Source organism: Lonchura striata, chromosome 2, assembly GCF_046129695.1.
Source record: "Lonchura striata isolate bLonStr1 chromosome 2, bLonStr1.mat, whole genome shotgun sequence".
NCBI classification, from domain to species: domain Eukaryota; kingdom Metazoa; phylum Chordata; class Aves; order Passeriformes; family Estrildidae; genus Lonchura; species Lonchura striata.
The window spans coordinates 67,530,885-67,556,174 of record NC_134604.1 but is presented as its reverse complement, the minus strand read 5'-3'; the positions used below and the strand labels follow the sequence as shown (position 1 = coordinate 67,556,174).

At 39.3% G+C, this 25,290-nt stretch overlaps 3 protein-coding genes across 13 annotated transcripts in view; 2 read left to right on the top strand and 1 right to left on the bottom strand.

Moving 5' to 3' along the window:
• The window catches only part of FRY (FRY microtubule binding protein), a 221,714-nt gene extending 218,710 nt beyond the window's left edge, over positions 1-3,004 (top strand). For all 11 annotated transcript variants that reach the window (XM_077781437.1, XM_077781443.1, XM_077781442.1 and 8 more), the window contains 2 exons: positions 804-997; positions 1,553-3,004. In XM_077781437.1, the coding sequence (XP_077637563.1) occupies positions 804-997; positions 1,553-1,811 (453 nt within the window). In that variant the 3' untranslated portion in view covers positions 1,812-3,004. The remainder of the gene's footprint in view (positions 1-803; positions 998-1,552) is intronic.
• An 846-nt stretch (positions 3,005-3,850) lies between these two features.
• ZAR1L (zygote arrest 1 like) lies at positions 3,851-5,853 on the bottom strand. Its single transcript, XM_021541871.3, is given in 5 exon segments — positions 3,851-3,994; positions 4,391-4,465; positions 4,614-4,706; positions 5,105-5,651; positions 5,738-5,853. Coding segments are annotated over 5 exon segments (975 nt in total).
• Positions 5,854-8,068: 2,215 nt separating this feature from the next.
• BRCA2 (BRCA2 DNA repair associated) overlaps positions 8,069-25,290 on the top strand; it is a 33,687-nt gene continuing 16,465 nt past the window's right edge. Inside the window, exons 1-11 of the mRNA XM_021541870.3 lie at positions 8,069-8,208; positions 8,544-8,647; positions 9,272-9,523; positions 11,378-11,483; positions 12,277-12,329; positions 12,435-12,475; positions 12,574-12,685; positions 14,244-14,299; positions 15,216-15,330; positions 18,065-19,234; positions 19,681-24,390. Of these exons, the coding sequence (XP_021397545.3) occupies positions 8,207-8,208; positions 8,544-8,647; positions 9,272-9,523; positions 11,378-11,483; positions 12,277-12,329; positions 12,435-12,475; positions 12,574-12,685; positions 14,244-14,299; positions 15,216-15,330; positions 18,065-19,234; positions 19,681-24,390 (6,721 nt within the window). The 5' untranslated portion in view covers positions 8,069-8,206. The remainder of the gene's footprint in view (positions 8,209-8,543; positions 8,648-9,271; positions 9,524-11,377; positions 11,484-12,276; positions 12,330-12,434; positions 12,476-12,573; positions 12,686-14,243; positions 14,300-15,215; positions 15,331-18,064; positions 19,235-19,680; positions 24,391-25,290) is intronic.

The window sequence follows — 25,290 nt, the reverse complement described above, 5'->3', positions numbered from 1 at the left end:
AATAGGCATCTGCTACTACTAGGGCAGTCCAAGTTTTAAAAATATTTTGTATTCCTTATAATTGATTTCTGTAAATGTATTTCACAGTTATGACTTTGAATAATACAGCCCGTGGAACTGGGGCTATATTATTGTACAACAATTGTACAAAGAATAGCTATTTCACCATTAAATAGCCTATGTGGGGCTGTGTTATTGTACAAACAATTATACAAAGAATAGCTATTTCACCATGACATCTGCATATTTTGCTGGAGCCCTAAGCTATTACTTGGAGGAAATTCCATTGTTAGTTCATGTCTCAGTGGTTATTTTTAGCATGTAGGAGCATGATAAAGTAAATCCTTGGAAATTATTAACTTAGTAATTATTTATTAATCTTGTGCCATATTAACTTTTCAGCCTGAGAAAGTGTTATATGTTTCTTGTCCATCTGTTAATCATGTCAGGCGCTGCATGTGTTTTGTAAATAAATATCAACATCTTGCTAGGAGAAGTACCTTTTCTCCAGCTCTTCCACTATGATGTGAAAAAAGTATCAAGGGTGAAAAATGAAATCTTGTTTAGATATGCTCCTGCATTTTAGCAAGCCAAAACTACAGCATGTTAAATGATGCACAGAGGTTAAAAAAAAAACCCGTAGTTTGCTTTTTCTCTATATTGTACAGAGATCAAGAAATGTCCTTGTCTTTTCCGTAATGTGTACATCCAATGTAGTAGTAAGGACAAACTTGAAGTACCTACTCCATGTGGGGCTTATGGAGAATGAAAATACCCATCTCTCATTTTTCTCCTTGGAACAGCTATTAAATATGTCAAGAGAACTGAGTGAGCTGAAGAAAAATCTGAAGGATGCTACTGCTGCAATCGCAGCTGAGCCTCTGACAACAGAATCTGAGCCCACATTCAACTCTACTGAAGCAGCTATTCAGTCCATGCTGGAGTGTTTGAAAAACAATGAACTTGCTAAAGCCATCAGACAAATAAGAGAATGCAGGCAAGTTTTGCTACACGGTTCATATTAGACTTTCATGTTATTAGAACAGTATGGATTTACTATCTTCCTAACAAAACATAATGAACAGGATCAGCATTATTAATTGTTTCAACAAGGAGCATGGGGATATTGACACTGATTCTTGGAGAGGTGTGCCACAAGTAACTATCAAACATATGCTTGCAACAGTTAAGATGTTTAATTGCATTCTGTAGATCAAAAGTCCTGTGAGGCTCTTAAGAATCTTTTTATTGAGTTAATTCCTTACAGGTGCATGTCATTGGCATGAGCTAACATTCAGCCCAGTTTCACTTACACCTATTTGAATGAGTTTTCTTAAGCATGTTTTTTAGATAATGGAAATTGCACTTTTATGTCTATTCAGTGCCCAATACCAGAATATGAGTAACAAATGAGTGGTGTAAAACAGTGAGCTGCTTTAGGCTTATAAGCATGTGCAAGTTCAGTCTTCTTTCAGGGATCTCTGTCACATAGCTCCTGTCTCTGCTAATAAGCCCATAATGAAATGCCTGCTCTTTTCCTATTTCATTGCAGGATTTTGTGGCCCAATGATATCTTTGGAAGCAGCTCTGATGATGAAGTCCAGACACTACTGAATATTTACTTCCGCCACCAAACCCTGGGTCAGACGGGCACCTATGCACTGGTGGGCTCCAACCAGAGCCTGACTGAAATCTGCACCAAATTAATGGAACTGAACATAGAGATCCGTGACATGATTCGCAGAGCTCAGAGCTACCGGGTCATCAATACTTTTCTTCCAGACTCCAGCGTTTCTGGCACAAGTCTCTGACAGGACCCTCGGGCCCCCTTTCAAGCTGGGAGTGCTGCCCTGTGGGAGTGAGGTGGCTCGATGTCTTCTCAGCCTTACAAAGGTTTGGTCAAACTGTACTCACTCTTGTTACATTTAAGATTTCTTCTAAAAAGCGATGGGCTGAACTTCAAACACGTAGCAATACTGTAAGGACAGAGGTAGCATAGAGCACCTGGGACAACATCCTTTGTTCTGTGTTGCACAAAAACCAGTTAGCATTTCACTGAGCAACTGCAACTCACTACTGAAGAAGTGACTTCCATTGCATACCAAAGCCTACTACACTGAACAATACTTCCTTTATAGCAAATTAATTTTTGGTTGGCAAAAGTGCAATGTTTCCTTCACAAAATAGTATTTTTTTGTTAAAAAAACAAACCTTGTACATTTTTCCCTTTTTTTTTTTTCTTATTTAGTTGAGTGAAAGATGGGCAGAATGAAGCTGGCCACGGAATCTCACAAACTTGTTGGTCAAAAGCTGAGAGCCTGTGTTTATGAAACAAACTATAATTTAATGTACACTGTAATTTGAATATGATTACTGTATCTTAAAACAATGAGCTGCTATGAAGTACATTTCCTAATGCTACTAGGCTACTGTCTCTGAAGGTACTGGATCATATTGCAGAGGTCTGTTCTTAGGCCCCCCCCAAGGATCATGAAAGATCTTGGTAGATTTTTTTTTTTTTTTTTATTAAGGACCTTGGCTGCTTTTTACTAGAGTTTTGCTTTTATGAATATATTTATACTATTAAAGGATGGTTGATCTAATTTAACTTGCCATTTTGTAGGAGAAAGTCCCATCACAGAGTCAAATCTTTTGAACTGTTAAGCATGCATATTTTTATTTAATACAAATTTTGAGTATAAAAAGTAAAAATATTAAAGTGAAGTGCAAGTTCTCATGTTAAGTTTCTTTAAAGAGAGGTCTTATTTTATTTGTAATGTATATATAAAGTCATAACTTTATGGTTTTTCTTACATTTAACTGCTGTCTAGTGTTAAATGTATGCATGTAAATCTGTTGCACATCTGAGACTTATTCTGACAACTATGTAACTTATTCATGCTGTAAATACACTTAACTGTTTTTGTGAAGTAACTTTGAAATTTGGATCAGTTCATCCATTTAACTAAAGCATAAAAGTCATATATATAGTGACAACACAGTACACGCTTGTTGTGGAAATTGTGTTCTTGTCTGAATCAATACTGTTGCATATGGTAGTGATGGAAAGCAGCCTCCCAAAAGACACTTGTCTCCTGGTTTATGCTGAAACCATTCATAGAAAAACAGAGAGCTATGCAGCTACAGCCTGACAAAAAAATCCTCACAAATCAGCATGGAAGACTACAACAGCAAAAATAGTTTCATTGGTCTTACACTGACTATAAAAGCCTCTAAACTTCTACCCTAAAGAGTATTTTTTACACTGTCACAGATACTGCCATTCAAAAGTTTTTTTCCCCCTCCTAATTTCAAACATGGGTAGCTTTCACCCTTTATCCCCTCCTATTTTACAGCCATAGTCTTGTCCTGGCTGATAGTTTTTGATTACCAAGCAGCTGTGCTTTTTAGATACACATTTGGCAGAGGCAGGGGGAGACAGATTTGCATTTACATCAGACTTCATGCTCCAGAATATTTGCATCTTCCACCCCAGTTTAGTTTGAGTGACTGAAGGAAAAAAAACTTGCTATTGTAGCTTGAAACTTAGCATTCCCTGAAGACTTCAAAATAAAGTCCACTATCTTTAGGAAAACAAATGGGTTGCTTCTGTAGAGATATACTTTCCTCTTTCAGCCAAGGAGATTGAAACTAAGGGGTATCAAACTAGTGCAAACTTTTATTGAACTTTATTTACAGCATATATACAGTGAAATTACATACTTTAAGTTATTATACTTTACAATAACACCAAAGTCTTCATCCATTATCCAATGCCAGGTCAAAAGCCTTAAATCAAAACATTGCAATAGACAAAGTGCAAATCACAAGACAGAAGAGGGCACATGGATCAGACAATGTATTTGAAGCTGTAAGTGCTATCACAGGACAGCCTTTTGCCTCTGCAGCGGCCACAGAGTTCTTGACGATGAGGTCTCTTGAGATCAATATGTCTCTTCCTCTGAGGGCAAGAGCAACGAGTCTTGGAACAGATCTTAAGAAACAAAGACATGTTAGTAGTAGTAGATCAAAGAGGATGCACTTCATGTTAGACTAACATTTGATTTTCCTTAATCACAGCAACACATTGGGGCTGATATACTTAAGAGCTCTTGTGGTAAAAACCCTGGATTTAGGGTACAAGAGCGTTCTCACCTAGAAGCACAAAACCCTACCACACATGTAGCAAGCCATAATACTATATGAAAACGGTTTACGTAAGCCACCTATGGAAGGAGGGAGGCCTACTCCAAGACACTTTCCCAGATAACCATTCCTAGTGTTTTAATGATATTAAGTTTTTTTCCAGGTAAAGTCAACATCAAACTCCACAATAGAATTAGTGTATATGATAATATCTGACAGTCTTAATGGAGTACAATTAACTTACCTGGCACTGGATTGTTTCCACTCTATAAGGATTGAAGCCCTTTTGGCATTTGCGACAGAGCTGCTTGAAGTACACCTGAAGAAATGGCAAGCTCTGTTAGTATAGAGACTTACTTGACATGTTCTATACAGTTACCTAAATTCATACCAGAATATCTGATTTTTCAGATATTTTAGGGCATTCTTAACAAGTCTAAGGAAAAAAGAAATTACTTGTTAACTACCTTGTTGCTTCCAGAAATGCACCACACGTAAGCACTCTCCCATCTGGTCTTGCAGTCTTTGCAGTGGAAATAGCCATACTTCTGCTCCAAGAACTGCAGAGACAGAAGTCACTGAGCATCCTCCAGCACCCCCAGAGCACCTAGCCCAGCTCCCTCACTACTACTCCCGAGGATGGGTGAGGTGCTGAAAAAGGTTGCCCAGGAAGCCATATGGAAATATTTGGAGCTGTATTGAACGGGCCTCTGAGAAACAGGGTCTAGCATGTGGCATCCACACCCATGGGAAGGGAGGTTGCAACTTCAAGGTCCCTTCCAACCCAAACCACTGCGCCACGCTTTGATCCACACGTGTGGGTTTTCACAGGCTAGAGGCTCTTCTGCTCTAGCTAAGACAGAGCCCGCCCGGGGCAGGACGGGGACTACCGTGCTGCTCGTGAGGTGATTTCTGCCTTCCCTGCCTGCGGGCTCACCGCTGCCCCGACCCGGCGCACCTGGAAGGCAGCTCTCTGCCTGGGAGCCGCGGCTTCCTCCCGCCGCGGCGGCAGCGCGGCTCCCGCCGGGCGCTCCTGCCGCTCCTGGCCGCCGTCCGCCGCCGGGGTCTCCTCGGTCGGCGCTGCCTTCTCCGGGAGCGGCGCGGCGTCGGGCGGCGCGAAGAGGAGGCGGTCGGGCACGGGTGAGTAGACGGCGAGGCGGCCCGGGGCGCGCAGGGCGGCGGGGCCGAAGGGCCGGGCGGGCGGCAGCGTGCGCGGCCCCAGCGAGCACTGTACGGCCACGTCGGCCCGCGGGCTCACCTGCACCGCCGCCTCCTTCGTGCTGGCCCGGCGCGGCCGCGGCGCCAGCGCGGGGCTCACCTGCGACAGCAGCGCCTGGAGCTGCGCCCGCCGGTAGCTGTCCAGGTAGTCGGAGGGCAGCGGCGTGAAGGGCCCCCCGAGGAAGGGGCTGATGCCGCCGCTCTTGCTCTGCTTCCAGCTGGACTGCTTGGCCGCCGCGTCCCAGCCGCGGCCGAGCGCGGGGCTGCTCCTGAAGTTCTGGTACGTGCTGATGGGGGAACAGACGAAGCTGTCCATGATTATCGCTGCTGAAGGGTTAGCCCTACCTGATTCCCTGCCCTGCTTTTATCCTACCTGGGGGGCTAATGGTTGCTAATTGATGGCGAAAGTGGGGGCAGCTGGGGGTGGGGGGCTGATGGCCAGGGAAGGCCGGCTGGCTGTGCCGGACTCTAATGATGGAGAGATGTCATTCAGGCACAGATGGGAAAACCGCGGCCTGCATAGTGAGAAGCCTGCTTGCTTACAGTTCCTTCTGCTTATGGTCTTAAAAGAAGGAGAAGGGGGTTTGGGAAACTGTTAACAGAGTCCCGATAAATTGGGTGTCCCTCGGAGAGCTTAGCAAAGAATTCAGGCACTTACATCTCTGAAAAGAAGTCTTTACTGGTATTAAAAGGTCGGAGCATCCCCATTGTACCATTATTTGGGGATTATCTACTTGGAACTTTTTACATCAACTGCTTTAGGAAAAGATGGAATGCACTCCTGTATACAAACTGTATATGAAATAAGTAGTGGCTTAATAGCTGTATATGAAATAAGTGTTAATACAAGCAGTAATAAAAACACACACATAATAGACTAATAGTCCTTCTTCCATAATTACATCACTTTAGTTCAGTTTTATGGTAATATAGTTAAAATAATGTAATTTAATCATCCAAACTGTGTATGGAAGCCTTTAGAGACTGGAGAACCCTTAAATCCCTGGAACTGCAGTGATGTGAAATCCTTTCTTTGTATGACTCCTCTCCATCTTTATAAATGCATTACTTTATAAAATTCAATGGGCCAGCAAGAGAGAGGCTAGAGAAAACCTGATAGGGATTATGTCTTTAAACGTTCACAGTGCATCTGACACTCTCAAGTGTGTGAGATAAATCAGTAAGAAACAGCATTTTTACAGGGCATTTTTACAAAGAGGTTAAGATTCAGGAAACACATTCATCATAATTAAAAGAAACATGTCTAAAGGCTCCACGTTGCATTTGGGTTTTCAAAACACTGTCAGTATCAAAGCAAAAATAGGGTATTGATATAGCCAAGTTAAAACTTAATGATTGCTGTATGGCTGCAAAAAGACTGTTTTTTAGGTGCTTTGGAAATGGGGATGGAAATCATATTGCAAACTACATGTCATCATTTGAACACTGCAGGGTTAGAAGTTGAAGTTCCTTGAAAGGACAAGAGATATGGAAAATAATTGTAGGACAAGAAACTAATGAAAGTGATGGATGATTAAGCAGGTGATGTGATAAAACTGCAACTTAAGGACTTCTGTGGAGAGGTAGGAAGAAACCCCTTTATGGCACAAAAGCAGATGAACATACAACATGAAGATGGTAAACTCAAAGTTGGTGGTAGTGTTCCACCCATCTTGAAGTTGTTCCATCGCCAAAGCCAATAATTTAATCAAGAGACAAAGAGGGAATAGGCATGTATGCGGAGGATATTAACATTCTCTTTATTGGAACGTCAACAACCATTTCATGTGTCAAGGCCTACGGAAGCACCCGAGAAGCCGAGTCTGAGGCTTGCGCAGCCCCCGGTCCCTGCCGCAGGGAGCCCCGCAGAGCCCGCTCCCGGGAGGTCGGTGTAAGCTGCTGTTGCGCAGCGACGCGCGCGATGTCAGCTGTGGATGCGGATCCATCATCCCCTCGCCTCTACACGCGTCAGCGAAGCTGCTGGCGGCCATCCCGGCTGAGGGCCGGCCGAGGCGGGGCCGGCCGAGGCGGGGCCGGCCGAGGCGGGGCCGGCCGAGGCGGGGCCGGCCGAGGCGGGGCCGGCCGAGGCGGGGCCGGCCGAGGCGGGGCCGGCCGAGGCGGGGCCGCTCGCCGCCTCCTGCCGGGGCGGCAGCGGCGGAAGGCGGGAGCGGCGGGTGTAGCGCCGCGCAGGCGCGGGGCTGTGTTGGCGCCAAGCTTCGAACGGCGCGGCCGGGCTGGGGCTCTGCGCTGCCCCCTCATCCATCCCCCGCCCCGCTCCCCTGCGTGAGGCGATGCTGCGGCCGCCGCCCCGCCCGAGGCGCCGCCGGCAGGTAACGGCCCCGCGTGTGGCTCGGCCCCGCGTTGTGCCCTGGGGGGTCACTGCCGCCCCCGGGCGTCCCTCGCTCTCCTCACAGCCCGCCCGGGCCCGCAGTCGCGGGTGAGGCGCGCTGAGGGGAAGCGGGGTTTGGCCTGGCCCCGGAGGCCCCGCGGTGACCCGGGGGCTGCACAGGCCGCGCTCCGAGCGTGCTCGTTGCCCGGGAGCAGCTTCCTCTCGCGGAAAGCAGCGCGGACTGGGCAAATCGCACTTCATAAAATGTACTTCCTCGGTGTTCTGTCGTAATGCAGCCCGTACCCTACTTTAGAGCGCCCGTTTTTCCCATTGTTTTGATAGGGCACCGTGTGTAACACGGCCATCGTGTGGGAAGCGGGTTTACTCTGGAAGGCCTAGATGTGTTAAACGGTGAAGTCTCACTATGGGCTTATTATATATGTTTTTTTAATAGAACCGTGAAACTGACAGTGTCTGCTCCACTTGAAGGCAACTTTGAATCAAATTCGTGACATGTAAGTTGTAGTGGTTGTTGCAGTATATGTGTGATAGTACATATTCCATCCTAACACGTTGTAGTGAGTGTGGGGTTTGGTTTGTGTTTAAAATACCTCAGAAGTGTTCTGCCCATTCCATCGTGTCATGTGTTTGCTGAGTGTTTTCATTATCTCTGGTATAATTCCCTACACTCTTGTCTGTTGTTTTCCCACCATGTTCATCACTGTGGTGTTTGAATGCTCACATCACAGTCAAAGCTAAACAAACTGGGCTGTGCCACACCACAAAATGCGGGAAAGCCAGCCTAAGATATTCAAAGAGCACTGTATGCAAGTGTTTTATTTCTTCTCAGGCTTTTCAACTGTTCCCGTAATGTAATGGATAAGAAAATGGCTTGCAAACCTGTGGAAAGACCAACTTTCTTTGAAATATTTAAGGCACACTGCAGTGAATCAGGTACAGCTTATCTAAAGGAAATAACTTTACTAGGATTGCTTTCTGGTCACCAATATTTTATACATGTTTCCTATATGTTTCACAGGAAAGCTTTCTGCAAGTTGTTAGCTGCTGTTCTTGCCCCAAACCTGTATTTCCTAATACCTAGATTTCTTCAAATTTTTATTTGTAGTTTTTTTCCATTATATATGCTTAGTTACTTTTTGTACTTGCTTTTTTAGAGTTGTCACCTCTATACATACCCACATGTAGACCAGGCTTAGTCTTTTGCTTGAGACATTTGTGGTAGTTATTTTAAATTTTAAAAGGAACCTGTTTAACTTGCCACTCTAAGCAAAAAAAGAGAAACTAAAAGCAAGCGTATAGTTATGATTTTAAACAAACTGGATATTTTTCTGGTCCTTCAGTTATTTTGTTAATGGTCTGAGAATTTGGGCAGATATCCCTTTATATTTTGTGGGTATCAGAGTTCAAAGCCATCTAGAAACAAGCAAACCAGAAGTATGGCAGTGGAAGCAGCGTTGTGCTTTGCTGCTAGCATTTAAATGCCTGGTGTATTTTCACATCCTCCATGGAGGAACCTTTTTCCTTTTCATGTAGTTTCCTATCTGTTTTCCTTCGTAGATTTAGGGCCTATCAGTCTTAATTGGTTTGAAGAACTCAGCGCAGAAGCACCCCCATATGATCCCAAATCGTTCGCAGAGATTGATGGGCCCTCTGGCTGGTTTGATCAAACAGCTTTTAAAACTCCAAGGACAAAACCCTCAACATACAGTCATCTGGAATCAACCCCACTGCTCTTTAAAGAACAAAATTCAATATTGCCACCTTGTTCTTCTCCTGAAAAAGACCCAGATCAGAAAAAAATAGGAGCAAGTGAGTAACTTTTTTTTTTTAACCTTTTGTTGCAGCTGATGATCATTAATGTCACAGGTAATACTGCTTCAGGAATTGTGGGATTAAAAAGCTTATTTTAGTAGTCTTCTGAAGACCATCTAAAAATGCAGAATTAATCTTAATAGTAAATTCAGGTTGTGATAAACTGATAACATATAAGCAAAATTCCCTGTATAAGAGATACTGTTGTGGTCCAAACATTCTAAGTACTGGGGATATAAGGGGATATGAACTTAATATAACCTGCTGACTGCAAATCAAAGTGAATTGTTTTAGCAGTCTGATTTTTTGTGCAGAAGTTTTGAAGCTTTTAAAGGGTGAGAATCATCCTTACCATGATGAAGTGTGAGGCAGTCTATAGGGCACTCCTTAACCTTTCTTGGAAAGTTTTAGAAGCACCATCTCTTTGAGTTACTAAGATTGTAAATTACATAAAAAACTACATTTTCCCATTTGGAAAAAAAAAAAGGAATTTTGTGAGGTACTTGTCATACATTATTTCCAAATCCCAAGTACTTGTCACTCTGCTCCTTTCTGATGTATCCACCCTCCTTGGACAGCAAGAAGAATCTTTTCTATGGAGAATGTATGCAACATTGCCTGTAAAAATCTGTTGTATGGGAGAGTATTTAACCCCATTCCTGCAGTATGTGATTGGTACATCTGCTGTGTCTGTGTCCTTATGATAAGCTTTTCTAGCCAGGTTACAGACAAACACAGGACTCCCTTTTATTACCAGAATTGTTCTTACATCCTGTGCAAATTTTGTGAAGGGTTAGAGCTGTGCTACAGTTCAAGTATACTTTATAACACTACTTCCAGGGAATATTGTAACTCTGTTTTTCTGAAGCTCGCTGTACAACTTCTGCTGAGAACATGTTTCTTCTAAATGTAGCTATTTGTATTTAACAGTGCTAAGTCCCTAGGGAATTCTTGTTTTCAGGAATTTCATTTGGCAGTTTCATAAGTGGCAAAGAAAGGAACCTTATGATTGTTTATTTCAAAATTATCAGTTTTGGTCTGCATATGTGCAAAGTTCACATGTGACTGCCTAAAATACTCTATTTTCTTAGTTAGAGCCAAATGGCTTTTGTGAAAACAAGAGCCTGGATGGGAGCTGATGGATTTCATACCTTGGTATAGTTCTGGGATGCACCTGTGCTATGCATATGAACTCAGAAGCAGAGAGAAATGCACAAACTAAAGTGTTATTTCTGATGCTAAGGTTGTTTGGAAACTTCAGAGTAGATGATTGTCCATGTAAGGGTCTCTCTGTTCATAGGATTCTGCTGCTTTACTGGGAACAGTGTCTTTTGCCTGGAGATGCTTTGCAAGTAAATAGATGTTGCTGACAGTGACTCCAACAACAGTTCTGGAAATAATTTTTTGGTTTTGCTGTTTATTTGAATCAATAAGTGTATGTCTTAGTAAATTTTAAGGGAAGCTGCACAAGCCTGTGTTTGCATGTATTGTATTTTTGCTAAGAATAACTTTAGTTATGCAATGACAAGCAAAGCACAATGCAGTACATTAAAACTGAAATGGAAGAGAATATATGACTTGATGAATACCAAGTCAATAAAGTGGCATAATGAGGAGTCTTCTTGGCCGTGCATTTGAAACATGTTTAGCATTGTTTGGATATAAAATTTGAAACTATTTAAAATGCTAGAATAGAAATTAGGATTGGAGGATTTTTTTGTTTGTTTTGGTTTGGTGTTTCTTTGTTTTTTTGGTTTGGGTCTTTCTGAAAGCTTAGCTTTAAACGTCAAAATTGAAACTGTTACCTGGAGTTCTGCAAAGTTGTGCTGATTAATATATTCTATGTTGAAGACAGAGAGAATTTGATAAGCCCAAGTAACACAAGAAGAAAAATAGACCAAGAAAATGAAATACTTGCTTCTCCTCCTGGTACCTTCCACAACTGTCTTGCTGCTAGGTATGCTAAATATATCAACACAAATAGAAAATAAGCTGGACCTTAAGCAAAAAGAGATACTTAAGCCACCATATTTGACTGTTGAACTTTAAAAGCAGTGAATAATCTTGTATGTCTGATATGTTTATGATAGTTGTAGGTTGCTAAGTGAGTTGAAAATAAAACACTAGCTGAATTCAAAAATATCCTTGCTTTAAGGTGATCGTTCTTCCTATTTTTCTATTCTTTCACAGTTGGAATACAAATTTTTTTAACATTATTTCAGCTTTCCAAGTCCAAGCATCCAAAGAAAAAGTAGTAGTGATGCATCATGTGCTTCTCAAGTTGTAAAACTATTTGTAGTATTTGCTGAGATTTTGTTTTAATAATAGCCTTGATTTTGACACTTAATGTCTGTATTTCAGATAAATTTTATCAAAGTACTTCTGTTGATTATAAGAAGAGTTAAACTAGTTATTTAATTGCAGTTGGTTAAGCCAATTTCCCTAGTTTCATACAGCCTATTATAAAATGCATGGTTACATTGGAATTTAATGCTTGTCAGACAAGTCATCACTGAAAATTAAAATATTTCCTGAAAGAAATATTTTACAGTTTATAGTAGACTTATAGTAATGTTCAAAATATTGCCTGATAGTTAGGAGGAATTTACATTTTATCTAGTCAGGGAAGTAACCATGATGCAAAGAAAAGAAATAATGGAGATGGTAATACATGTAATGTTTGAAATATTTGATTATTTTAAGAAATTGAGATATGAAATTAATATTATGGCTTTAATTTTCTTTTGCAGTCCAGCTGTTTTAAGGAGTACTTACAGAACACCTCAGAGAAATAACATCCCTGGTTTGTATCTTCAGTTTTTAGTTCTACAAAATATTTTACATCTCTAGATAAAAATCCTCAATTTTTAGTTACTGTTTAATGTCCTTTTTACATGATGTTTTTCAGGTCCGTATGGAAGTTTGTTTTACACACCAAAACTTTCAGAGGTACAGATTGTATTCATGCATTTTGTTTCCTTTTCTTGAGTTGTACATTTAGAATTTGGCATAGAAATGATATATATGATTGTTAAATGTATTTCTAGGTCAGAACTCCAAAATGTATTTCTGAAAGTCTGGGAGCTGAAGTGGATCCAGATATGTCCTGGTCAAGTTCTTTAGCCACGCCTCCTACCTGTGTTGAAACTGTGATAATAGGTATTTCTAAAAATGACCAATTGCTAAGGGTTTAAAACTTCTGGTTTTGACACTGGAAGTTCATTCAGTATGAACTGTTTGGTTTTTTAGCAAAAAAAAGACAAAATTCTTACAATGCTTTTTAGTGGGTGCCTTTAGATAATGCAGGCCTTCACAGAAAACTTTTCAGAGGTTTTCTTCCTTTGTCTGAGGGGTTAGGGAATATAAATATAGAAATAACATAGCAAAGCATAGAAAGATGATTAGATATGTTTGCTTTGCCCTATCACAGAACTAGAAACTGTTGGGCTGTAAGAAGGTGGCTTGCTGAGTTAACCTCCCAGCAGTAGTGTTGGGTTCAGCATTTTTAACCACTCTCACTGCGCCTGCCATCATAATCAATCCAGTGAGATGGACTGGGATACTCATCCAATTTAAGATCTGAGCTCCTGGGTTTATATTTCATGGATTGCTTGGATGGGGCAGTTCCTGGAGCTCATTTACTGCACAGCTGCACAAACAGCTGTGTCAGCAGAGCTGTGAATGAGAATGAGTGGGTGATAATTGATTCAGTGGTAACTAACAGTGATGATAAACATCAAGCCTCAACGTAAGGTGTTGGTGAAAGTGATGTTTCATTAGCATATGATAAGCAAAATGAAGTCTGACAGTATGATTTGTTGACAAAAATGCATGAGAAAAGGGGAAGGCCTGGATGTGTCTCCTTAGTTTCTGGTATTGCTCTTTTTCATGTTGTTAAACTTACACAGTATAGAGCATATAAAACATATTAAGAATGAATCCTAGGATTGGGAATTTCTTTTGGGATGTAGTGGGTGGTACTATTCACAAGGCTATTGAGTCATGAAATTTTGGGTGTTCTTTAGTCCAGAAAGATGTGAGCTGAAAAGAAGGGCTGGGGGAAGTATCCATATCTTAATGATGATGTTCTGGGAGATGAGCTGTGGTTTGAGCTCCCATTCTCCTATGTCTTGGATTAGCCTAGTATTTTATAATAGTGATGTTATACTTCTCTGCCTTCTGACACCTGTGAAAAGAAAGAGCTGCTACACAGAACCTAGATGCTGTGTCTATGAGACACTTTAATATACGCTCTTGAGACATTTTAAAAATAGGGTTCACTTTCTCCCTTTGTAACAAAAGTGAAGATAATACTGCTGTTTTGGGAGGAAGTGGGGAAAAACCCCAAATTCCTGAAAGGCTTGAAGATCTCATCCAGATCTTTGGACAGAAGAAAATGGGGAGTAGTGCCATGAATAACTGCTTAAAAGGGGAATGGCAATGCTGTTTCAAGGTGGTAACTGATGGTAACTAGAAAAACAGCAGAAACCATAACCTGTGATTTGGGGTGGTTTGTGCTGTTACAAAACTGCTTTTGTACACTGTCCTTCAGCCTCATCTTTTTACTTAGAACTGTTAGTTTTTAGTAGTTTGTTTACCGATTTGAGTGGAATTTAAAATAATTCAATGAAAGCCCTCCCAAAACAGAGCTGTATTTGAACACACTCAGCAGATCACTCAGGAGAAAATAAATTTACTTTTCTGTCTCCTTCTAAAGCTAGACAGAATGATTCTATTTCTGAAGCAAAGCAACAGGATGGAAGAACTGATACAGTAAGTAGTTTTAAGAGCTATGTTGTTCCTTAATTTCTAGTTAGACTATTTGGTTACATGTTTACATTCCTTGAGCCAAGAAAAACAATTCTGTCATTTTCATTTTAAGCTCTCCTACATGACTGTTTTTTAAAATGTTACTGCTCACAAGACTAAATTTGCAATACATGGTTGCAGAATGTGTTCTCACAAATAATTCTCTCCGAGGAATATTTTTTGGTGTGCTTATTAAAAAAAAAAAAAAAGCAATACTTGCCCTCCAAACCACCTGGCTTCAGCAGCACTCAGTATTATTCAGAGAGAAATCAAACCTAGGAATTATGTTACTCACCTTAAGATTGGTTTGTCTGGTTTTTTCCCACTTCCATCAAGCTCTGGAAAGTTATTCTTTGGGAATAATTACTTGCTCTCAACCACTACAATCAAGAGTTGAAATTGAGTATTAATTTTAGTCCTGTGTTAGTGATAGGGAAAGTTCTTGCATAATTGGAATTTGACACTGTGTATATGAAAGCTGAATGATTATTGAGACTGAAAACTGACGACGGAATTATAAAAGGATTCAATTACAAATTTAAGTTTTATCCTTAACGACCTGAAACTTCACAGTTAACAAACTGTTACAAGTGAAAATAGGCAAAATGTCTTTGTCCTTTCTCTTATCTCCTTTGTTCCCTTTTTGAGTGGATTACAGTAAACTGCTGAACCCATTCACTGCCCTGGAGATGACTTTAAAATGGAATCTGATTTGCATCAAAAATGGGGATTATCTGCTTATTTGTTTTTTACATGTACCTCTGAAAATGTTACCTTTCATTTTCAGAGATGGAGTCAGGTACACAGTGGATGTTAAGAGGTCTGTTCCTTGACTGTTAAAGTGATCCTTACTGGTACAAATTTTGTCTTTGGTTTACAGATTTTGCACAACTATTTTTACAAGCATGATAAATGTCCTGGGATAAGTGATGCAAGTATGCTGTCTGTACCAGAGACAGTAAAGCTAAATCCTGAAGATGACATCAAAGATTTTGGTATGCATTGATGCTTTACCTAATAAGTATTTGGTGAAGCAAGACCGAAGATAAAACTACATTCTGTGTTTTGGGCTGTTCTTATGGCTGGTTTGTTCTGTCATCTGTGTACTCCGAGTCCCTGAGTTGATTCTCATTTGTAAAATTATTCTAGCCTTGAGTCAGTGAATTAAATCAGTGTCCTAGTTAAGCCATGAAAGCCAGGTTGCCACTGGACAACAACCAGATTACCACTGTGAAGTGTGTTCACTGCAGTTGGAGAGGTGAGACTGTGGGAGAGCTGAGACAGAAAAATCGTACAGGCTCAAGGGGGAGCAAGATTACTGCTTCTAGCTGATGAACAGGCTTAACTTTATCATGACGTTTCACCCCAGCACTCACTATTCTGTGGCGAGCTTGTTTTTTGATCTTGCTGTATCCTTTCATCATTTACTTCACCTGCTCAAAATAGGTAGTTCAAAATGTGGCAATCCTTTTGGAAAAAAATGTTTTGGATTTCTTTAAATGAATGTAGAAAGTACAAAAGACAAGGGAAAAATATTTTCATTCTGTGTTTTTAGATCATGTTAGTGAACAAGTGAAAGTGTAAATTCCATTGGGAGATTTTTTTATTTTAGTTGAGAAATGATGGCAGAAGGGAAGATAATTACCAGAAATTTGTTCAGCATGTGTGGGTGTAAAAAGTGCTGTAGAGATTCATGCTGGCTAGACAGGACAGTATATCCTTAGGATCTTATGTCTCCTTATCTGAATTGAGTGGCCTGCCCTAAAAATAAGGTTTGGTGGTACATGTAAGAATTATGAAAGAATCAGTTTAGAATTTGATAAGGAAAGCTGAGAATGCTAGCATCAGGAAGCATTGTTGCTTACAGAGTGATATAGGCCTGCTGTTTTTATACTGTAGGTTCAAATATGATGAAAAGAATTTGTTTGGTAGTAAATGTATTCAAATAATCTGTAATTAGGAAAATATTCTTAGAAATTAAGGACAAATTATTTGATCTTGGTCTATTTTCCAGTAGGTCCTATTACATTGCATGCTACATAGTGAAGATCAGTTAAAACAGTGTCTGAGAAAAATAGAGGGAGAAGACCATCATTTGTCTTAGAGTTTAAAATAACTTGCAAGTGTTTCCCTTTTCCTATGTTCTCCCCTTCTGATAATTTGGCATTTGGAGATGCTGTGTAAAAAAAAGAGAGCTCCACATTTGTAGCTTTCAGATGTTGGCTTTCTGTGGAAGAGTGTTATAGGATCATAAAGTACAATAAATTTTATTAGGTTTCTATTTTGTTTCAGTTAAAGAACATAAGATCATAATATATCAAATCATCACCCTCCAGTGAGTTTAGAAGTCAGAATTAATTTCCCTGAGTTTTGTTTTTCCCTGTAATGAGATTATTCAGCATACAGACAGTATCTGTACAGTCTTTCAGTTAGTCCTTGTTTTCTTTAATACTAAAAAGTAATGTCTCTTGTTTAAGTAAAAACAAATAAGCTGTGTCTGTGTAGAAAGCTTTACCGACAAGTAATCACAGGACAAAAGGGTATGGACACAGAAGTTTTTTCAGAGGAACTTACTTCAATAAAGGAAAATTACCTACCTGTGCACTTAATATGTAGAGTTACAATTTCTTTTTGAGATCTCATTTACCACTCAGGCAAAAAAATAGAAAGTAAAGAGAATGGGTAACTTTTTATGCCTACAACATCAGCATGAACCTATAGCTGATGCATTGCAAATACTTGGTTGTGTGTGACCAAGTACTGGGAAATCTGTGGACTCCCAAATGGAAAATCTTTCAGATACTACACTGTTTAAAAGTTCTAATAGGGAAAGTTACAGAGTCGTGAGTTAAAGAAATTATACGTTAAAAAAGTTAATAGAAAAAGTTAAGCTATTGGTTATGGGCCTAAGGAAAACGGAGGACTGTTTTCTAGGTACTTTATTATGATTCCTGTGATATGAAAAAGCCTTAAAAAGCACTCTGTAAATGAAACCTGTTTTTGAATGTGAAATGTTCTCATAAGTGGGTCTCATTTCATAAGTGGGTCTCATAAGTGGGTCTCATTTCATACATTTGAGAAGGTAATATTTTTATTTGGCGTGTATAAGCTCTACAAAGTAGAGTTTGGGTTATTTTCCCCCTATTGCATGTTATTTCTAAACACATACAAAAATTTCTCATTATTATTCTAATATTTGTGCCAATCATGGAACTACTTAAAAGCTTCATAATCAATTAAAAGACTGAGAATATTTCTGAATCTTTCTAGATACTCTACTATTTTATATCATAATAGAAGACAATTTAATAATTTTTATATAAGCGTTTCTTTAGCTGCCAGTTATAGATAAAAATAGGCAGCTTATTAAAAGTACCTGGTACCTACCATCAGGTATAAATTCTGGAAGAAAAAAATAAATATATTTATCTTGTAAAATTTACTACTCATTCTCTGTTTGTAGGGGGGAAAATTACTCTTTTGAGACAGCCAGGTCTCATCTTGGTAGGCTTAGCCACTACAGAGCTCAGGAGGCCAGGGCATTTACATGTATTTCCTTTACCTCCTGTTTCCTCTAGCAGCTGCTTACGTTTTTCTTTACCAACTCACTCCTGAGTAAAGCTAATGACTATAAAATTGAAAGCTCTATTTATGAATACTGTTCCCAAGTTATTTCCTAAAGCTTATTTTCTTAATTCTTTTCCTTTTTCCATCTTCTCTAAACTCCAGAGTCAGAGGTGTTAGATGGCTTACTGGGTGAGATGGATAGCTTTGAGGACACAGTCAGCATGCCAGCTGAGTCCAGTGGAACTCTTCTGCTGATTCCACATGCTCTGGATGCAGTGGAGAAATATGAGATAAATCCAGAAAAACCACAAGAAAAAGGGGATGTTCCCTCTCAGCAGCCTGATGGAAGAAAGAATGGAATTTCACAGGAAATCAAAACAAATAGCTGGAAATTAGAAAACAGCCACTGTGCTCAGGTGAACAGTTCTTTACTCCAAAACACCAGTGAAGATGATGGTTTAATAGGACACAAAAAAGAATTGGAGTCTCTTAGGAATGCAGGAGATGTGAATGATTATAGACCAGACAGGTCCTTTGAGAATGAGAGGCCTGTGAAAGAAAGTGTGCACTCTCCATCAAACCAGTGGTCTCAACTGAACTTATCTGGTCTTGACAAAGCTCATATGGAGATGTCTGTATGTAGCTCTGCACCTTCTGACTTACGTGGGGGAGAAAATTTAGAAGAAAAGTCATTACTAATGGCCAAGGATGATCCTGTGGAAACATCTTTACTGAACTCTTCATGCTTGATAAAAGCACAAAAGCTCTTGAGTGCGGATTTGTCAGAAAAATTCTGTGAAATGAAAAACACTGAAAACAACTCAACATCGGAAATAACTCCAGTAAAATCTGTGTCATTGAGTGTTCAAGATCCAGAGTTAGTAAAAGGATGTGCAGCTGAGGTTTCCAAAATGAGCTTCTTAAACTGTAATTCTTTTTTAATTGAACATGGAAATGTCACAGAGTGTTCTGTTGTCTACAGTGAGAAGTTTCCCAAGCATTTAAAAGCAACTTCTAAATCTGTCGTAACTGATGTTCTGTCTCACCCACTTGTGTCTAGTGCCAAATCTCCAGATAATTGTGATGACCTGTATTTAATAAATAGTGAAAATACTCCTACAAAGTCTGGTTTTAAAAACCTGAAGATGTTACCCAGTCTGAGAAAGAGATCCAAGAAATTTATTTATAGAATAAATAATACTTTACTGTATCAAGATGAAAAAACACAAAAAGAAGTAACCTCTGAATCACCTATTCATACTGCATTGCCACATTTGGAATCAGATTCATATGAATTTAGAGACTGTCTGGTGGCCAATGATGTTGAGCAAGGTATATTATTAAATCTTTTATAATTTGTGGAGGATTCGTTATTATGAGCCTTTCATGTAAATGTTTCAGATAAAATCATGTAAAATCTAGTGTTCGTGGAAAAGTAGCTGGGCAATTGGGAATCAACATATGGAATCGGTCTGTTAAACAGTGATAAGGATAGCATAATTTTCAAGTAATCTTGTGATAACCTTTTTCCTAACAGTCTAGTTTCTGGAATAGAAACTTCCACTCTGAGCCATTATTGTAATTGACAAGCTTAGTTATCTTTGTCAATGCTGCTTTTACATCAATAGTGTCGAGGGCCATTTTGTCCTAGCTGGTAACTTCTAAGTGATCATAAAGAATATTAAAGTTGTATAGTTATTTTTCTTTTAATGAAAATCTGAATCTACAATTGTTTGAATATTTCTCTCTATTTTTCTCTGTAATGTCTTGTCTTGTAGACCACTTTCTTCCTGCTGAGAGACAGTATTTGGAATCAAATATGAGGACAAAGAACTTCAGTGCTTCTACTTTAAAAATTGATATAATGCATAACTCATCTGATAATTCCTTCAGTGATAGGTTGAAACAACAAGATCTTGAAGACCTGAGGGAAAATGCAAGAGAAGATCAACCTGCTGCATCAATAAAATGCTTAGAAGTATCTGAAGACACACTGAAAGAAGACACAACAAATTCTTTAAATAGTGAGATTCTTTCAAATATAAAACGTAAAGTTCTGACTTCAGCATGCCTAATGGCAAGAAAGCATTCCAGATTTCTCCCTAAAAGCTGTGCATTAGGGAAAGGTGAAGAAGGTAAGGACATGAGTGCTAAGGTGAACAATGGAGCTGCTGTACCTCAGAACCTGAAAGAGCTTGGGTCTTCTCACAGAGACAAGGAACTCTTGATTGATATTCACAGTGACTCGACATCGTTGTGTCAGATCAACTTTGGCATAACTGGAGTCAGTAGTGACTGTTGCGATAAATTATCACCCAATAAAAGGCATTCTACAGATCAGAGGTCAGGAGTTGACTGTGGAGAAGTACAGAGACCTTTGGGAATAAACTGCTCAGAAAATAACAGTACTGTATTAAAACAAGGGGAGAAAACAGATGCAGCTGCCTTTTCAGAGGATGTAGCCAACAGTGAAGACCCAAAGCCAGCTGAAAACAGCAAAAGCCCTCAAGCAGCTGCATTCAGTAATGTACCTGTAGACATTTCTAAAGAATTATTAGGTTGTGGAGATAATAATTCTTTAAATGAAGTAATTGCTGTGGAAGATAAACAAGTAGCACCTATGTATTCCAGAAAAATGCCAAACAAGAACTTAAAATGTAAAGGGGAATCATCAGTGAATCTTAATGCATGCAGTTTGAATCTGGGCTTCAGTGGCTTTCAGACTGCCTCCAATAAACAGATTAAATTCTCTGAAGCCAGTATAGCTAAAGGCAGAATGCTGTTCAAGGATATTGAAAATGAATGCTTTGGAGCCTCTTCCATGGAAAGAGTCAGAAACTTTTCACATCAAGTTAAAAAGGAAAATATGCTATTCTCAGATTCAAAAAGCAAGCTGGGGAGTAATTTATCTGATTCTTCAGATTCACAGGCAAGTTTTCTTGAACCCAGGCATACACAGTTTACTCCACATAAAGTTAGCTTGTGTAAAAACTTTCCTAGAACTCCACAAGCCTTGAAAGAATCAAATCATACCTTGACAGCAAGCCAAGAAGCTGAAATTGCTGAACTTTCCAGTATCTTGGAAGAAACAGGTAGTCAGTTTGAATTTACACAGTTCAGAAAGCAAAGTAATGCAATACAAAGTCACAACTTGCACCAATTAGAAACTGTAGAAACACATGGAACAAAGAATGTAGAAAATATTTCTGAAACAAGGAAAGATGTGGGGGTTTGTAGCACTTTTGAATTGGAAAATCAAGTAAAAAATGACAAGTATTGTGCTCAGGAGGAAGACACAAATGAAGACACTGAATTGGTGAAAAATGAAAAAGAAAATGCAGTGTTTTTCCACAAAAATGATAAAAAAGTTACTTTTACTGACTTAGACATAAATGAAAGTAGAAGATCTGATGAGAGCTTTCCCATAGCTAAGCAGGACAGCTTTTCTAATTTCATAGGCTTTACTTCAGCTGGAGGTAAAAAAATAAATATTTCAAAAGCAGCTTTGAGCAGGTCTGCAGAGCTCTTCAGAGACTTGGATGATGATAACTACTTGTTCAAATCTTCTGAAACTGCTACTAGATGTCACAATTCAAATGGATCTATGTCTTCTAACAGTAATTTTTCCAGATGCCTGACAAAAGAAAGCAAAGAAAAAACTGTTCATGTTTCAGATTTCAAAAGTGTTAATGCTGTTTCCCACACAGGTTCTGTCTCCTACCATGCACAGAATAAAAATGAGGAACAAACTAGTACAGTATTCAAGGAGAATATGGAAAACAAGACAAAAATATCAGTAAATAATACTGAAAATGTTAGTTTTGATAGTATTAACATTATCAACAGCCTATTATCCACTAGAAATCATAAGCAGAATTATAAAACTTCCAAAGAAATTTTAAATCGAGGGGATGATGAAGGCAATTTGCAAGACCACTCATTAGATGTAACATGTCTAGAAGACGCTATTACAACTGTAGAAGAACACAGTTTAAGTACATCATACGGAATGGAAAACCAGTGTCCTAAGCAGAAAGAAGACGGAAAGGAAAATGAATGTTTGTCACCAAAACTTCAGACTCCAGCTGGTGGTGATATATCCATTTCTGATGCAGCTTTGGATTATTCTCTGCCCTTGTTCAGTGTACAGTGCAGAGAAGGAGACATAAATGTTTTGGAGAACTCTGATAAAGAAAAAACAGATTGTAAAAATATGGAAGAAGACACCAGTCATGATAAGGACCTGCTAGTGAATGAAAGCAGAATAAAAATAGGTTCTTACCATCATTCTCAAATACCTCTTGAACAAGAGGTAAACATGGGGGAAAATGAAGTGGAAGGGAGTTATCTGACTGGTTTTCGTACTGCTAGTGGCAAGAAAATAGCAATTGCTGATGGATTTTTGGCTAAAGCAGAACAGTTTTTTGCAGATGTTGATGTAGGAAATGACAATTTTGAGACTCACACCAAGAAAAGGAAATGTGGCAAGAACTGTGTTAAAGACTGTGATTTATGTATTGAAAGCATTGCTCAGTGTGACTCGGAAAAACTCAATTTAAATGAAGAGCTTGTTGCTGAAGAGCTTGGAGATCAGGCAATAGATAGCAGTCCTATTAAACATGCTGTGATTCTTGATCCTGCTTGTGAAGGGAGTTTGGTAACTTCACATATGCATAAAAAAGCTGATATCAGACCAGGAAAATCAGAATTAGAATCCCTTAAAGGACAGAAGATTGATGCTTTAAGTAGAACTCATTTGTCTGAAGATGGAAAATTCCTTGCAGAGAAAATGGTGGACTACTCACCAGGAAAGAGGGATGATTTGGAAAACACACATGATTTTCCTGTGCACTCTGCTGCATCTCTGCATTTAATAAAGGTACCACATGATGTCAAAGATAACTGTGTGCCTGGAGGTACAAAAAATACTTTATTTGTTGAGGAGAGCAACAATAAAGGCGATCAATTGCTCCTTTTAGATTCAAAAAGTAGATGCTCTTACATGAATGGTGACAGTAAAGAATTCAACTTAGAACATTTAAATGAACCTGCTGCTGATAAAAATAGCTTCACAGACACTATTGACAGTGCTTGCCAAAACCAGACACTAGTCAGTCTTCTTGAAGAGGAAACTAATTTTAACAGGTTAAAAGAAACAACACTTAAGGTTGAAAAGCAAAGGGGTGATCTGAAACAAACCGTGTTTAGCACAGCAAAAGGGAAAGCTGTGTCTGTTTCAGAAAGTGCATTAGCAAGTGTAAGACAAATGTTTCAAGACTGCAGTGAGGCTGTAAAATATGATATTGAGCCTAACTCAAGAAGGAATCAAACAGAAATTGCTAGAAATTCATCTGTAGTCCTTCACACTGAGTGTCCTAATTCTGCTAATTTTTTTAATGCTACAACTAGTAAAGAGTTTATTAAAGTAAACGCAAGTGCTGATGAAAACTGTCACCAAGAAAGAAGCACATCTGCAGATGCAAAGTCTGTTTCAAATTCTCCGAAGCAATCCTTTGAACAGAATAGTAAGCTTTTAGGGCACTTTGTTCCAAATAAGCAAATAAAGCTATCAGATGCTTCTACAACAGATGCTTCTACAAGCCATTTTGGATTTTTTAGTACAGCAAGTGGAAAGCCTGTACAGCTTTCAGAAGAGTCACTCAGGAAAGCTAGACAGCTCTTTTCTGAAATGGAAGGTAGTCATTCACCACATGTACAAGAAGCATCTTTAGTTGAGGAAGATGTTGAAAAGTCTAAAATGCACATTGAAGTACTACCTAGGGAAATGCAGGTAGTATCATCAAAAGGGGAAGAAAATACCAGCCCTGAACTGATTTCAGATTCTGCTTTTGGCTTCAGCACTGCTAGTGGAAAGCAGGTAAAAGTTTCAAAAGATGCCTATCAAAAAGCAAAGGCAATTTTAGAAGAATCTGATTACTTTTTGAGTAGTGGGCTTTGTACTACAGATCAGCTTAATTCAATTAAAGACAGTGGTCAACGTGTAGAATCTTTAACAGATAAGGTGATCTCAGAATTCAAAACTAAAAACAGCTGCAATCAAGACTCTGACTTTAAAGGCATCTGCCCTCAGGAAATAAAGTATTTTCCAAGCACTCACCATGTCAAAATGCCTGAGCACACACCATACAATCAGAAAAAGAAGCAGTTAGCATCATTTAAAAATAACTTCCAGCAAGCGAAAACCGAGTCTTTCGGAAAAGGGCAGCTGAATCTGTGGTCAAAAACAGACTCTGAAGCAATTTCATGCAGTGCTACTGCTAAAGCAGAAATTAACAGTAATCTTCTCCAAAGTCCAAAAAATTACTTGGAAGTCGAAGCTGCAGAAAGTGCAAGAGCTTTTATGGAAGACAGTTTTTCCAGTTCTGGAGTACAAATTAATGCTGTGCAGACCTTCAGTGGCAGACCAGATAAAAACTTCCAAACTAAGACCTTTGGGAAGAGGCACCTTGAAGAAAACAACTCACTTGGTAGGTATTTTATCTTACAGATTTCAACTCCATATTTCTACATAGTGGATTGGTTTAGGTTTTGGGGGATTTTTTGCATGTTACGTTGATTTTTAGCTCACAGAAACATTCAAGTTCTTTCTCTAGGTGTCTGACAAAAACTCTTCTTGCTTCAGGCTAGTTCATCCACTCTGTCCAGACTTAAATATGCACAGTAGAAGCTAAATTTGTGATTAGTAATTCTGAACATGTACAGGTTTGCTGTTTTACTGTAAGCTTTCAGAAGAAAGCTGCTATTCGTTTTCTCTCTGAGCAGACTTTTTCTTCCTCTCTGTACAAATCTAGTGTTTTTTCTTTGAAAAATTAGTACCAGTATTTCAATTTTCACCTTTTTGTGCATTGTAGGTGAGGACAATGTTTTGGTTGTATCAAGATTGCTAGTCTGATATGAAAAATAGTTGTTGGTTTAAATGTAGTTTCTTGCCTTCTGAAACTGATCTGTCTAGGGCTGAAGTGTTGGTACTTGATGCTTGTGCAGAAATACAGACCAGTTTAGGAACCTGGGCTAGCTGGAAACTCCCTGTGCAAGGGGAGATTGCAGCAGAGTCCCTGCCTGGCTGCACAGGTTCAGGTGCAAGAGTCAGGCAGGCTAGCGCTGGAAAGTTTGGGTAGGTGGCAAAAGCCAGGGTAGGACTCTTACCAATCCAGATTGAAATAGCTGTGCCACAGCTGAACCCTGACCTTAGTTACAGTTTCTGTAAAAGATGAGTTAATCTTAAAAGTTTGGAGGGACTCTTGTGTTACTGAAAGTCTAAAGAGAGATGCAAGTGAAATGCAGTCTGAGAGCTGTGGTGCTTACAGACTTCATTTTGGGTGGAAAAGAATTACTGATCACAAAAGTTTAATAACAGGCTTCATTAT